The sequence below is a fragment of the Polyodon spathula genome, chromosome 3 (genome assembly GCF_017654505.1).
Source record: "Polyodon spathula isolate WHYD16114869_AA chromosome 3, ASM1765450v1, whole genome shotgun sequence".
Classification (NCBI taxonomy): domain Eukaryota; kingdom Metazoa; phylum Chordata; class Actinopteri; order Acipenseriformes; family Polyodontidae; genus Polyodon; species Polyodon spathula.
Genome location: NC_054536.1, coordinates 6,608,832 through 6,624,647, shown reverse-complemented (window position 1 = coordinate 6,624,647; position 15,816 = coordinate 6,608,832). Strand labels below are relative to the sequence as shown.

Genomic DNA, 15,816 nt, shown 5'->3' with positions numbered 1-15,816 from the left:
CGTTTAGAGCGAGAGGGATATGTTGCTTGGTGTCATCTGCAGCAGAGAGAGTGAAAGTATTCCCATATCAGAGATTATTTTGACATTCTCAAATACATTGTAATTCTTTTAAATCGCCCACCCTGGCAACAGTACAGCAGTGGATTAATTGCAGTCTGTGATGATTTGGCTGTTCTGTAGTTGTTTTCTTTAGTTCACTTTGAAGCTATGTCCATTTTACAGGTGCAGAACTGGAAACAATGAGAGTACTTCTTACAAATCCGTATTGCCCACCATTACTGTACCCCTATGTTGACAGCAGTCATACCCATTCTCTACCAGCCGATCTCAGACTTGGCCAGTCGGAGACAGTAATGCCAGATGTTACCCAAGGAGAGGGACGCATTCACATGCGGACAAACGATTGCTTTACATTTAGGAAGAATAGTACGCAGGCAACGGAGGCATTGCTGTGTTTTTATATTTCTCAGGGTTATACTTACTTTAGTAAAAGCAGTAATATGTCTTGATAAACTGGGACAGCTATTTTTTTAGATTGGTAACAACCTGCTTGGGCCCTTAGTGTTTGAATTTTAAATTTCTCTTGGTCATAGTAATGAGCTGTAATGACTTGTTATCCAGTGTTTTCAAATTAGTTTCTGAAGCAGGGCTCGCAGTGGCTCTTATCTCGGTCCCTGCAGAGCAGCACGGGGACATGCAGAAAGATGCAGGCAAAGGAAAAAGTGACAACAAGATGGTTATGCACATGGCCTACCTCACAGGAAGTGGTTTTCCGCGTGAGGCTATTGTTATCAGCTTTTGGCACTACAGAGGTAGTGTAGAGAAGTAAGTAGTTGTCATGGGTGTTATACTGAAATAGTTTATCGTGTATTGTAGGATAACATTTTTCATATTTTTGGGAAATTACAGTGTGCCGTGAACTAGAAAACAGTAGCTGCAGACATTTTTTATATTAGCTATTTCTTGTAATCTTAGATTGTTGTACAATAAATACTTTGAGACGATTCTCCAAGCTATTTCACCCAAATCCTTATCACCATGTTTTTACCACTACTAACAAACAACTTCAGACTACAAAGAAATTGCTTATTTGTAGTGTTTTGGAATAAATCTCATGGAGCAGAAGAAAGGAGTTATTCTGGAGATCGTATTCAGAGCATTGTGTGTCAGTCATTGAATATCAAAGTGATAGCACATGCTACACATACACATGGTGTGGTGTCAGTATGGGTCTACTGTACCTGCAGCAGCACACAGCAAGTGAATGTGGGGAGAAATGGTTTAATATTTGCATTGTTATTTTCAAGGAGAATTTCTGTCGCTTACGGCTGATCAAAGACTGCACAGAGAATACATTCACGACATCCACATGTGCAGGACTACCTGCAAGTGTGAACATAGATTTATTATTATTATTATTATTATTATTATTATTATTATTATTATTATTATTATATAAAATAATGAAAACAACAGTAAAACAGACCACACAAGGAAAGAACAGAAACATAAAAACAGAATTTATTTCAAAATGCAATATAAAAAACTAGTAAGGGTCAAATTGTTTCTCCCTAGTTTTTATTTCGTAATGTATTAAGCTACATGTTAGTACTTCAAAGGCAACAACAGAAGCTGCAGTGTTTTCTACATCTCAGTAAAATGTTTGAGAGTGAAAATATCTAGCTTGAACTTTACCGCTAAATGTTTATCTTATGAAACACTTGAGAATAGCCTAAATATATACAATACCGCACCTATTTTCCATTTTCTGTGTATTTTAATGTTGTTGGCTCATTTTGAAACCAATTCACCAAGATAAACTAAGCTTTACATCCCCTCAAGTTGGGCTTTACTGTAATCCAGAAAGCAGAAACACGTGGTGAAATGAGTGTGCCATCATCAAGTGTTTTATCAATTAGCTTTTTTCCATTTCTAGTCTTCTGTAACCAACTCCCTCAAAAAAGATGGTGTTTATGCTGTGGCATTTAGATAAGGTGTTTCAATTTCTGTTGAGATTTATCAAAGAAACTGAGAAACAAACATGAGGTGCAGATGCTGATACCTTGCTGATAACATACTTGCATAAATTCAGCTCTTTTTCTACTTGTGTCTTCCTGTACAGTGAAAGATGCCATTTTACACCAGTAATTTGTTTTTATTAGCATTTAAATTCAGCTTCAACAAAACGGTCATCTTACCTACCTTGAAAGAAGCAAGGCTCTGACTGGACAGCCCCTCCTTACAAAACGATTGCCTGAAATCAGCTCTGCCCCACATGAAGTCCAACATGTTCATGTTTGTTCCGTTCGTTTTTAGCTTCCTATCCAACAGCACGTGGTTAAACATTAAAGGAAGGGACCCTTTTAGAGTGCTGCTCTATGCTGGTGGTACTTCACCTCATAACTCCCCACACCAGAGTGCTGTATTGCACAACAACCGCACACACTGGAGTGCGTTTGCTCTTGTACCATTAGATCTAATTAATTTAATTTATAGTCAATAAAAACCACTCGTTTTATGGAATGTATTCTACAAAACTACAAACATGTAAGAAAATAAAAATTCCTGCCATGTCTTATACACTTTGGTATGTAAGTTTGATGTTTGAAATTCCTGTGCTCCTACAATAATCAGGCTCTGGGGTCAAGGTGCTCTCGCTGTGATAGAAATTTTAAAGAACAGATAGACATTTTAAAGAAAAGACATTCAGGGAGATTGGTTGACATTTTAAATGTGTACAATTCCGTTTGCTTTCTGACAGTTTAGATAAATGAATGAATAAATATAAGAAAAGCTGAATATCTGAGTGGCCTGTAGCTCTTAACCACCTGCTGTAATGGCAGTGAATTTCAATTGGAAAGCTGTTGATCCAGTCATGCTTTGATCTTAATGTGTAAATACGGTTTGAAGAATCTAATACAAAAAAGTTCTGACCTGTGCATTGATGGGAATTGCCAGAATGGTTAAAATACTTAGACATTGGGCTCCATTTTCAAACCATTTTAGCAACATGGAATATATTTTACTTTTTTTTTTTTTTTAAAACCCTTTGAGTCGTGATGGGACTTTATTTTAGCACTGTATGTTAACATATGCTGTTGGAAATCATGTTGGAACCTCACGGGACTCCTAGGTCCCAGTCTGAGGTTGAGTAGAAAAATACATAACAAAAAGCTTTTGTTATGTTCTCATGTATACTCAGTAAAGGCGTTCCTTTTATAATTATATAACTTAATTTCAACAAAAATAATACAGGTCTCAAAAGATAACTAGCTTATGATAAGGCAGCTAATGGTGTCGTAAAGTCAACCGTTTTTTTAATTTATTTTTAATTTTTTTATTTTAGTCATCTCCAATTTTTTTACCCTAGTTTTCTCCCCAATGTAGTGTGCCCAGTGATTATCTGTACCCTCCCACCGCTCGCAACCCTCCGCCGAGTCGGGGAACGGAGGCTGGAGCATGTGTCCTCCGAAACATGCTTCTGCCAGTCCGTCATTTTTCGCACTGTAGATCCACTACACCAGACCTATAGTGCTGGAGGCTCCCACTGCAGAGCCCTGTCAACTGTTTTCTGATGGAGTCCACTGCCCAGAAAGCCAAATTATGGAACATTGAAGCAAACAGACACACTACACAGTTCAGCTTTATTCAGTGCTTTTAGGATTGCATGCAACTAATGGATTTTCTCATTTCCTTTGGTCAGTCAGATAGTATCTTTCCTCATGTCAAGTTTTTGTTTTGTTGCTCCAGAAACAAAAGGAGAAGACACCTTGGGGCCTGAAGCTCAGCCAGGGGACGTTGGATTTAAAGGTAGGAATGCGTCATATGTATGCATAAATAGTTTCAGTAACATAAAACAGCAAATTGTAATACCGCCTTAAATCTCTGCCACAAACTCAATGCAGTCTCTGTAACTTTAGATAAATTAACTTTGAGTTTGTACTTTTGTAAAATTTGTTTCTTAAGGATGATACTAATATATATATATTATATATTATTATATAATATATATATATATATATATATATATATATATATAGTGCTTTGCAAAAGTATTCAGACCCCTGACCAATTCTCTCATATTACAAAATTAGAAATGGTACATTGAAATTTCGTTCTTTTTGGTATTTTATTTTAAAACACTTAAACTCAAAATCAATTATTGTAAGGTGACTTTGGTTTTATGTTGGGAAATATTTTTAAGAAAAATAAAAAACTGAAATATCTTGCTTGCATAAGTATTCAACTCCCACACATTAATTTTTGGTAGAGCCACCTTTCACTGCAATAACAGCTTTAAGTCTTTTGGGGTAAGTATGTACCAGCTTTGCACACAGTGTCGGAGTGATTTTGGCCCATTCTTCTTGGCAGATTTGCTCCAGGTTGTTCAGGTTGGATGGCGACGCTTGTGGACCGCAATTTTCAAATAGTGCCACAGATTCTCAATGGGATTGAGATCAGGACTTTGACTGGGCCACTGTAGGACATTCACCTTTTTGTTCTTGAGCCACTCCAGTATTGCTTTGGCCTTGTGCTTGGGATCATTGTCCTGCTGAAAGGTGAATTTCCTCCCAAGCTTCAGTTTTTTAGCAGACTGAAGCAGATTCTCTTGCAGTATTTTCCTGTATTTTGCTCCATCCATTCTTCCTTCAGTTGTAACAAAATGTCCAGTCTCTGCTGATGAGAGGCATCCCCACAGCATGATGCTGCCACCACCATACTTCACTGTAGGGATGGTGTGTCTTGTGTCTAGCGCTTTGAGTTTTGGCCAAAAAGCTCTATCTTGGTCTCATCTGACCACAAAACCTTTTCCCACATCACAGCTGGGTCACTCTCATGCTTTCTGGCAAACTCCAGACGTGCTTTCAGATGGTACTTTTTGAGTAACGGCTTCTTTCTTGCCACCCTCCCATACAGGCCAGTGTTATGCAGAGCTCTTGAGATGGTTGACTGGTGCACCATTACTACACTCCCAGCCAGTGAATTCTGTAGCTCCTTCAAAGTGATTGTTGGCCTCTCTGTGGCTTCTCTCACAAGTCTCCTTCTTGTTTGAGCGCTGAGTTTTGAGGGACGGCCTCTTCTTGGCAGTGCCTGGGTGATGTGATGCAGCTTCCACTTCCTGATTATTAATCCAACTGCTCACTGGGATATCCAAACACTTGGATATTATTTTGTACCATTTCCCTAATCTATGCATTTGTATTACTTTATCTCTAACTTCTGTAGAATGCTCTTTGGTCTTCATTTTCCTTCAGATTCACAGCCTTACCAATGATCCTTCAACAGTGGGGTTTTTATCCAGAAAATGTGACAGCAACTTTTAATGGTTCACAGGTGGATGCCAATGGTAAGGTAATTGTGTCCTCATTAGGGCAATTTCTTTCATCGGTGCAAACTGGGAGCTTCCACAGCACTGGGGTTGAATACTTATGCAAGCAAGATATTTCAGTTTTTTATTTTTCTTAAATATTTCCCAACATAAAACCAATGTCACCTTACAATAATTGATTTTGAGTTTAAGTGTTTTAAAACTAAATATCGAACAGAACGAAATTTCAATGTACCATTTGTAATTCAGTAATATGAGAGAATTGGTCAGGGGTCTGAATACTTTTGCAAGGCACTGTATGTATGTATATATATATATATATATATATATATATATATATATATATATATATATATATATATACAGTACTGTGCAAAAGTTTTAGGCAGGTGTGAAAAAATGCTGTAAAGTAAGAATGCTTTCAAAAATAGGCATGTTAATAGATTATCAATCAAAGTAAATGTTGTGAGAATATACTAGACCTGCTTAAATTTGTGATTTTAAAACAAAGCGCTGCTGCTGCTGCTGCATCTACAACATGACAGCTTTGACAAATAAGGTATTCATATAGCTCAGTTATTAAGATTCTGGAATCTAACAAACAAGGAAGAAAACAAATGTGAAATCTGACTAACACAATGCAGCACAATGCAGTAATATATATATATATATATATATATATATATATATATATATATATATATATATATATATATATATATATATACATACATACACACACACACACACACACACACACACACACAGTACTGTGTAAAAGTTTTAGGCAGGTGTGAAAAAATGTTGTAAAGTAAGAATGCTTTCAAAAATAGACATGTTAATAGTTTATATTTATCAATTAACTAAATGCAAAGTGAGTGAACAGAAGAAAAATCTAAATCAAATCCATATTTGGTGTGACCACCCTTTGCCTTCAAAACAGCATCAATTCTTCTAGGTACACTTGCACATAGTCAGGGATTTTTTAGGCATATAGTCAGGTGTATGATTAAACAATTATACCAAACAGGTGCTAATGATCATCAATTCAATACGTAGGTTGAAACACAATCATTAACTGAAACAGAAACAGCTGTGTAGGAGGAATAAAACTGGGTGAGAAACAGCCAAACTCAGCTAACAAGGTGAGGTTGCTGAAGACAGTTTACTGTCAAAAGTCATACACCATGGCAAGACTGAGCACAGCAACAAGACACAAGGTAGTTATACTGCATCAGCAAGGTCTCTCCCAGGCAGAAATTTCAAGGCAGACAGGGGTTTCCAGATGTGCTGATCTCAACATCATCGAGTCTGTCTGGGATTACATGAAGAGAGAGAAGCAACTGAGGCTGCCTAAATCCACAGAAAAACTGTGGTTAGTTCTCCAAGATGTTTGGGCCAACCTACCTGCCGAGTTCCTTCAAAAACTGTGTGGAAGTGTACCTAGAAGAACTGATGCTGTTTTGAAGGCAAAGGGTGGTCACACCAAATATTGATTTGATGTAGATTTTTCTTCTGTTCACTCACTTTGCATTTTGTTAATTGATAAATATAAACTATTAACATGTCTATTTTTGAAAGCATTCTTACTTTACAACATTTTTTCACACCTGCCTAAAACTTTTACACAGTACTGTGTGTGTGTGTGTGTGTGTGTGTGTGTGTGTGTGTGTGTGTGTGTATATATGTGTATATATATATATATATATATATATATATATATATATTACTGCATTGTGTGCTGCATTGTGTTAGTCAGATTTCACATTTGTTTTCTTCCTTGTTTGTTAGATTCCAGAATCTTAATAACTGAGCTATATGAATACCTTATTTGTCAAAGCTGTCATGTTGTAGATGCAGCAGCAGCAGCAGCGCTTTGTTTTAAAATCACAAATTTAAGCAGGTCTAGTATATTCTCACAACATTTACTTTCCTGCTAGCTTGCACTGCATAATTTAACTGTGGAAAAACAAGGTATTCAATCACTCTGTGTCAAGTACATTTACCCATACAATTCTAAGCACTGGTGAGCCTTGAAACCACTGAATAAACAGGACTGTATTTTTTTCACTTTCAGATCAATTGCTAAATATGTGAGACTTCTATAGTAGATCAAACAAGCACAATCCTTTGTATTGCCTTTTAATAGGGCACCTAGTTTTGTGGTGTTTTAAAGCCAAGTACTTAATGCCTCCTGCTTTTTTACAAACTGCTGAGGGTTCTTCCTTTCACGACGGGGCTATAACTCGAGATCACATGTACTTGCACTAGCTAAACCGGACAGGTCGGGATATATATGGATCACACACATTTATCGTGCTCAATTTATTTTAAATGTATAAATCATTGAGCTGAAATAACATTCGTGTGTTCTATGTACACATTACATTATGTCAAAATATAAATCTGTACAGTGGCCTATGGATCATCCAATTCACAGTGACCTTGCCTCACACTTAATCGGATATTACTGGGGACATGCATTGTGTCGAATTATTAAAATAAGACGTTCTACTCCTTGGTTCAATGAGCTTAGAGCTCTGAAAACAATGGCTAGGAAACTGGAGCGCCAATGAAAGCGATCGGGTCTTGTTTTCAAAGAAATGTGGAAAAAACACCTTCTTGATTATAGATTTAGCCCTAAATTCTGCCAGGTCTAATTATTATTGTTCTGTTATAACTGAGGGGCAGGGAAACCCTAGAGCACTATTTCAAACGTTTAATCAGTTTATAACACCAAAATGTGATGCAGGTACTTCAGTATTGGATTGTGATTACTTTGCAAATTTCTTCACTGACAACATTGTTACAATAAGGAATTCTCTTACCCTGTCTAGTGAAGATGTAACTGATGTGGGCATCGAGACTATAGTAACTCCACCTAGACTTGCGCATTTTGCTACAAGTGATATTACTGATATCTTAGATATTATCAATAAAGCTCGTTCCACCTCGTGTTCTCTTGATCCTTGGCCGACTGATATTGTCCGTCCTTGTGCAGATACGTTTGCTTTTGTGATTCGTAATATTGTGAATCTCTCTCTAAAAACTGGAAATGTTCATTCTAGTTTAAAGTTGGCGATTGTAAAGCCAGTACTTAAAAAATCTACATTGGATCCTGGTGTCTTGTCTAATTATTGTCAAATTTATAATTTACCTTTCCTTGCAAAAGTCTTTGAAAAGGTTGTTGTTGCTCAGTTGTCTGCATAGCTCTCTGCTAATAGTCTCTTTGAAAAATTTCAGTCTGGTCTTTCTTAAACAACACAGTACAGAGGCTGCACTCATAGCAGTTGTAGATGACATCCTGCTGAATGCAGATGAGGGGCTGTTATCAGGGATTGTCTTTTTGGAAATATCTGCTGCATTTGACACCATTGATCACACAGTTCATCGCCTTGAGAAAACTATTGGCATTACTGGCACAGCACTCTCCTGGCTGAGGTCCTGCCAAACCTCCCGACAACAATTTGTGTCCTTTGGAGGATCAAAATTGGGTAATTCTGTTGTTTCTGGGGTTCCACAGGGCTCTGTTCTTGGTCTTTTACTTTATACTATGTATATGCTACTGCTGGGTAATGTGATCAGACAACATGGTTTTAATTACCTCTCTTATGCAGACAACACCAGATTTATTTTAAAATGAGTTCAAATGATGTAAACGTAAACTCCAGACTATCAGCTTGCCTTGACAAAGTAGCGGCTTGGATGTCAAAATTGTTTTTGCAGTTAAATACAGTTATACTGAATTTCTTTTAATTGGCTCTAAAACAGCATTAAATAAAATTCCACAACCAATGACCTTTGGCAGCCCCATTAGCTCTTCACAAGCTGTGAAAAGTCTTGGAGTCGTATTTGATTCTTCTCTTGGTTTTCAGCATCACATTTCAACTGTAGTGAAGTCTGTTTATTATCAATTGCAGAATATATCTCAAATCCGTTTGTATCTTGCAGAATCTGAAATTTTAATTCATGCATTTGTTTCATCCCGTCTGGACTACTTTAACGCCCTATTGGCTGGTTTACCTTGTAAACTTATCAATCGCTTACAGCAGGTTCAGAATACAGCTGATCAAATTCTGACAGGTACAGAAAGATTTGATCATATTAACCTGTTCTTGCCCACTTGCATTGGCTTCCAGTGAAGTGCAGAGTTATTTTTTTAATTTTATTAATGATATGTAAGGCTGTCTCTGGAAATGGCCCTGCTTACTTTAATGATATGCTTTTACCTTATGTCCCTGCTGATGCTGGGCTTTTGGTGACTGCAGTGATAAAGGCTAGATATCACCGTCTCTTCTGCCTCAAGACACCACACAAAACCCCAGATAATAACTGGGTAACCAGCACAAAAATAAGGGAATGAATACAACACTGTCAGAATGTGAATATAATCCTCATGAGGGGAGGAACAGTGACTTCTCTCTTGGGCTTCTCTCAGAGACTTCTAACTGCACCTTGTGCACAAGCTTTGTAATGTGAACTAGATGCTCTCCAATGGCGAAGCTGAAACCACAAAGCTCTTTTTTTTTTAAATTGATGCCTGGGCCAAATTTGAACCCAGGTCTCTGGTGGGGATTAGCCTGCTCCATCTAGTCCCATATTTTGTTGTGCCTCCTTGTTTTTTAATTTCTTCCCTGAAACAAATAAAAAGGTTAGCCTCGCTATGCTCCCCAGCTGCAATGATTAGTTCTATTAGGTCACTGGGAAGAAAACTGTTGTTAAGACTACAGATTGAGTTTATGGAAAGGGCTCTCTTTTTTATTATTATTATTATTGTTCCCACTTTGCCAAGACCTGGCTTCAGCACATTGTCATGTTATTTAGGAGGGGTGGGGCAAACTGGCAATGGTTTGGTCCTGCTAAAAGCATTTAGGAACCTAGCAACAGCCGATTTTTGTGTTTACCGCTGTTTCCCAGTGTGCCGTTGGAAGCAGCACCGCCTATGCAGTTTACTAATGTTACAGATTGGAACATGAGTCTTGAAGACTGATCTGTTGAGGACATGCAATTTCAGCACTTCTGTAGGTTCTTGGTGTTTACCAGAAGAAAAATATTATTTTGTTTTAAATCTTCCTTTTACTAAAAGTTTCCCCCAAACAAACCTTCTTCCAAATATATAAATTGCACAAGTGCGGTGCAAAAGGTAAACAGCGACTATCATGCTTTCTTTTTTTCTTTTAAACTAATAAATATCAACAGGAATAGTGTTTTTCGTTCATTTTATACTTTAAGTATTTTAGACTTTATCATCACCTGTTTGGCTGTACTAAGTGTTGACCATGACTGCTGTATTTAATAATCTAGTGACAGCATAACAGTAGTAACTTAACTTCACCATGTTGTATCTTTTCAAAGATTGCATTCAGTTTTAAGCTTGAAATGAGCTGTTTCTTTGGTGTGCTGGGGAACAGCACTGCACACACTAACAGGGAGGTCATGAGGATTGTTTTGTCAGTTCTGTAATGGTAAACCTGTGGTCTTTCTAATTACATTTCAGCCATGTAATTACATTTATCCAGTACAAATGTTTCTCACTGATGTATCTTGTGTCAGTTATACAGAGGAAAATGAATCCTGCTCTTGTGGTTGGATGCCGGTGGGGTGTGTGTGTCTTGCAGATGACTCTGCAAAACTCTCCTTTGGATAACCCTTTTTTCTTTCATTTATATTTGTACTTTTAACTGCCTGAAAAAAAGGGATCATTTGTAAATCATTTTTCTTTGTTCCCAATGAACAATCTAACCTAGAACGGAACATTTCGTGCCGTGTTAAAATACAGACATGAGACAAAATCGGTCAGGCTTTGTGGTTCAGTAACAGTCGTAAGGTACGAATCGCTTCAGCCCTTGGTGTCCAGATCGATATACTGTAGAGTACTGCAGTATCCATGATTAGTTCTGACTTAACTGTCAACTGGTGTTTTTCATTTCCTTTTGGAAACACTTCTGGTTAGTTGTGGGTGTAACTATGAAGAGAGGTGTTCAGGTATGTTAAGTCCAGGAGGTCCTGGCCCAAACTTAATCTCAACCTCCAGCCGCTGATGTTTATACCCCCACCATTCTGCTGAAACGATTTAACTGTACACCAGTGAGTATATGGACCACCTGCTGGACATTTAACACATTACAGCTTACTCCATGTAATTACTCTTTCCTACTGGTTTGTGGGTAGGTCATTGTTGGTATCTTATCAATATGCATACTGTAACTCCATGGTTTAGTGGCAGTCTACTCCCTAGCAGTGTCACTTAAAGGTCTGTGTGTAGATATGTATGTGTCCTCTATACTAGCCCCTAAGTATTATGCAGATGTCTACATAAAAATAAAAAGTCACATCTGGTAATGATTGGAAGTGATGCAGGCAGACAGTGAGAGAGGAATTGAGCAATGAGACCTAACTCCCCTCTTAACCTGCGCAGACTTCAGGGCAGGGTGCTGAGTCAGCGTGGGAGCATTTACATAAAAAAAATAGGTGTTTTTTATTTTGTTTTCTTAAATATAAACCTTATGTGTCCTTGATTCTTACAAAGTGACATCTGGTGCTCATTCTCTAAGAGGATGTCTTCTTATGACAGCCTCAACCCCCTTCCAGCTGTCATTGTCAGTAGGCCCTGCTTCTGTTCTATAAAGGTATTTCACCTGTTTAATATCTTTTAATATACAGTTCCAATGATGCTGGGGGGTTGCCCGTATCGTGGATGACATCATTTTGTTCCACTGTGTTATAAGCCATGTGTGTTACACCCGCAGTCTCTCAATTGTTTTCAGTTTTAGACCAGACCTGATCGTTTGGCTTGTCTGCTAGTTAACGTACTCCACAGTTCAGCCTGTCAAACCTTGTCATCCATTTTAGCTGCAGGGACACAAGCTCTGCTTGCAGTTTGAAGTGGAGTTTTTCTAGGGCTAGAGATCTGAATTGTTTGAAGAGTTATTGTATGTATGAGTTCATGAGTACGTGCTTAATGAAAAGGTGGTATTAATTATATTACCCAAAATAGGTTAGAAAACTATTTCTAAGCAAATTCAACCTACTTTGGATTATAAATATAGAATGCAAGCAAACTTTTGTTCAGTAAAGGTATGATTTTTTTAACAGGTGTGTGTCTGTTTAATTCAGTTCTATGGATGTATGTTTTTTTAATAGGTACATGATATGCAAAAAATGAGCTCTCAAGACAACTGTTTTGTGGGGGTGGAACTCATGTCTTTGTGTTTCAATAGGAATGTGATTGTGGGAGGATTACTATTAAAAAAAAAAAAAAAATTGTGACGGAGCCTCTCTGCTCAGGTTCTTTTGCGCCCTTCAAATAACAGACTCAGACAAAAGAACTGGACTTTAGCACTTTTGTGCTCTTACATTATTTACACAAAACAAAATAATAAAACCCAACCCTAACTCCCAGTGGAGTATGAACTAACGTTTTCACAATCCCTAAACTATAAGCCGGACAGCTAAGCCATTTACCAGTTCAGCAAAACACTTGTAACACAGACAAGTTACACACAGCACACAATATTCAGAGTACGTTCTTTTTCTTCTGACCACACAGGTCTTTGGCCTTCACACAGAGCCCCAACAAACATTTGTGACCTGCTTTTATACCTGCCTGCTTAGTCACAGGCAGGTGTTCCTCATTAAATAAGAGCCAGGTGATTCCACTTCTGGCTCAACTCCAACCCTATGGCATTCTGGGGGATGTAGTCTTATATCAAACCCCAAGACTACATTTTTTCTCTCCTCCCCTTCTTTGCCACATTACGTATAATTTTTGTTCTCCTTCAGTAGACGATGCATGTGGCTCTGAAGCTGAAGATGAACAAAACAATGACCGGATCGTAGAGGAAATGCTGCAGCAGGGAGACACTGCTGTCATCTACCCAGAGGCACCTGAGGAGGAACAGAGGCAGGGGACACCCGAAGCCAGCTGCCACGACGAGAACGGTAAGCACACCATCACAGCCTGCAGCAAAAGCACCGTACTCTACCTTTACAACCTGCAGCAACACCGTACTGTACCTTTACAACCTGCAGTAAGAGAACTGTACTGTACCTTGACAACCTGCAGCAACAGGACCATACTATACCTTGACAACGTGCAACAGAACCGTCCTGTACCTTGACAACCTGCAACAGAGCCGTACTGCACCTTTACAACCTGCAGCAACAGAACCGTACTGTACCTTTACAACCTGCAACAGAGCCGTACTGTACCTTTACAACCTGCAAACAGAACCGTACTGTACCTTTACAACCTGCAAAACAGAACCGTACTGTACCTTTACAACCTGCAAACAGAACCGTACTGTACCTTTACAACCTGCAAACAGAACCGTACTGTACCTTTACAACCTGCAACAGAACCGTACTGTACCTTTACAACCTGCAACAGAACCGTACTGTACCTTTACAACCTGCAGCAACAGAACCGTACTGTACCTTTACAACCTGCAGCAACAGAACCGTACTGTACCTTTACAACCTGCAACAGAACCGTACTGTACCTTTACAACCTGAAACAGAACCGTACTGTACCTTTACAACCTGCAAACAGAACCGTACTGTACCTTTACAACCTGCAAACAGAACCGTACTGTACCTTTACAACCTGCAGCAACAGAACCGTACTGTACCTTTACAACCTGCAGCAACAGAACCGTACTGTACCTTTACAACCTGCAGCAACAGAACCGTACTGTACCTTTACAACCTGCAAACAGAACCGTACTGTACCTTTACAACCTGCAAAACAGAACCGTACTGTACCTTTACAACCTGCAACAGAACCGTACTGTACCTTTACAACCTGCAAACAGAACCGTACTGTACCTTTACAACCTGCAACAGAACCGTACTGTACCTTTACAACCTGCAAACAGAACCGTACTGTACCTTTACAACCTGCAAACAGAACCGTACTGCACCTTTACAACCTGCAAAACAGAACCGTACTGCACCTTTACAACCTGCAACAGAGCCGTACTGTACCTTTACAACCTGCAAACAGAACCGTACTGTACCTTTACAACCTGCAACAGAACCGTACTGTACCTTTACAACCTGCAAAACAGAACCGTACTGTACCTTTACAACCTGCAACAGAACCGTACTGTACCTTTACAACCTGCAGCACAGAACCGTACTGTACCTTTACAACCTGCAACAACAGAACCGTACTGTACCTTTACAACCTGCAGCAACAGAACCGTACTGTACCTTTACAACCTGCAACAGAACCGTACTGTACCTTTACAACCTGCAGCAACAGAACCGTACTGTACCTTTACAACCTGCAAACAGAACCGTACTGTACCTTTACAACCTGCAGCAACAGAACCGTACTGTACCTTTACAACCTGCAGCAACAGAACCGTACTGTACCTTTACAACCTGCAACAGAACCGTACTGTACCTTTACAACCTGCAGCAACAGAACCGTACTGCACCTTTACAACCTGCAACAACAGAACCGTATGGCTGCCTACAGCTCACTGCACCTTTACAACCTGGCTGAGCCGTACTGGATATTTACAACTCAGGGTTTGCATCCGTACTGTACCTTTACAACCTGGCCCAGAAGGTACTGTACCTTCACAACCTGATCCTAGGAACCCGTACTGCCTGTGGAACCTGCAGCAACACAGATATTCTTTGCTGTCAACCTGCATTTTTTGACTGTACCTTTACAACCTGCAAGGTTTTTTTGGTTGTTTATAACAAATCAATAGAACCGTACTGTACCTTTACAACCTGCAGCAACAGAACCGTACTGTACCTTTACAACCTGCAGCAACAGAACCGTACTGTAAAACTGCAGAACCTGGTGAACAAGAACCGTACTGTACCTTTACAACCTGCAACAGAACCGTACTGCACCTTTACAACCTGCAGCAACAGAACCGTACTGCACCTTTACAACCTGCAGCAACAGAACCGTATGGCTGCCTACAGCTCACCCAAGTGGCTGAGCATGGATATCATCTGCTCAGGGTTTGCATCTCATGCTAAATGTAGCCAGACTGGCCCAAAGGAAATGTGTCATCACCAGGGATCCTAGGAACCCGTTTGCTGTGGAATAACACAGATATTCTTTGCTGTCAGAGAATTTTTTGAAAAAAAACATGCAAGGTTTTTTTGGTTGTTTATAACAAATCAATACACTTATCATAGATAATCATCAATACAGGCAATTTTGCTTTCAATTTAGTAAATATACTTGTTCAGTAAAACTGCTTCTGGTGAACAAGACACATCGCATTCATGCTAAAACGTAGCTGCAGTTTACTTCACTGTGTTTTTACTACTCAACAAGCTGTTTAAAGATGCTGAAAACTGTCAAAATCACCCCTAAAGTTTGGGTCAATGAGTTTGGCAATAGCCATCCAGGTGACAAAGACTATCTCGAGATAAACTGATATGAATACTGTTTTTTGTTTTTTTATTATTAGTACAGAGATGTATTTGTAACGTTTAAAGTAAAATGGTACGTT

The 15,816-nt window shown here is 38.9% G+C and overlaps 1 protein-coding gene across 6 annotated transcripts in view; it reads left to right on the top strand.

Annotated features, from left to right (window-relative positions):
• Window positions 1–15,816, top strand: part of LOC121311369 (zinc finger E-box-binding homeobox 1-like) — an 85,353-nt gene that overhangs the window by 55,442 nt on the left and 14,095 nt on the right. For 3 of the 6 annotated variants that reach the window (XM_041243936.1, XM_041243939.1, XM_041243934.1), the window contains exons 3-4: window positions 3,751–3,810; window positions 13,112–13,270. In XM_041243936.1, coding sequence (XP_041099870.1) covers window positions 3,751–3,810; window positions 13,112–13,270 — 219 coding nt within the window. The remainder of the gene's footprint in view (window positions 1–3,750; window positions 3,811–13,111; window positions 13,271–15,816) is intronic. The other 3 variants (XM_041243937.1, XM_041243935.1, XM_041243942.1) reach the window with 2 other exon arrangements.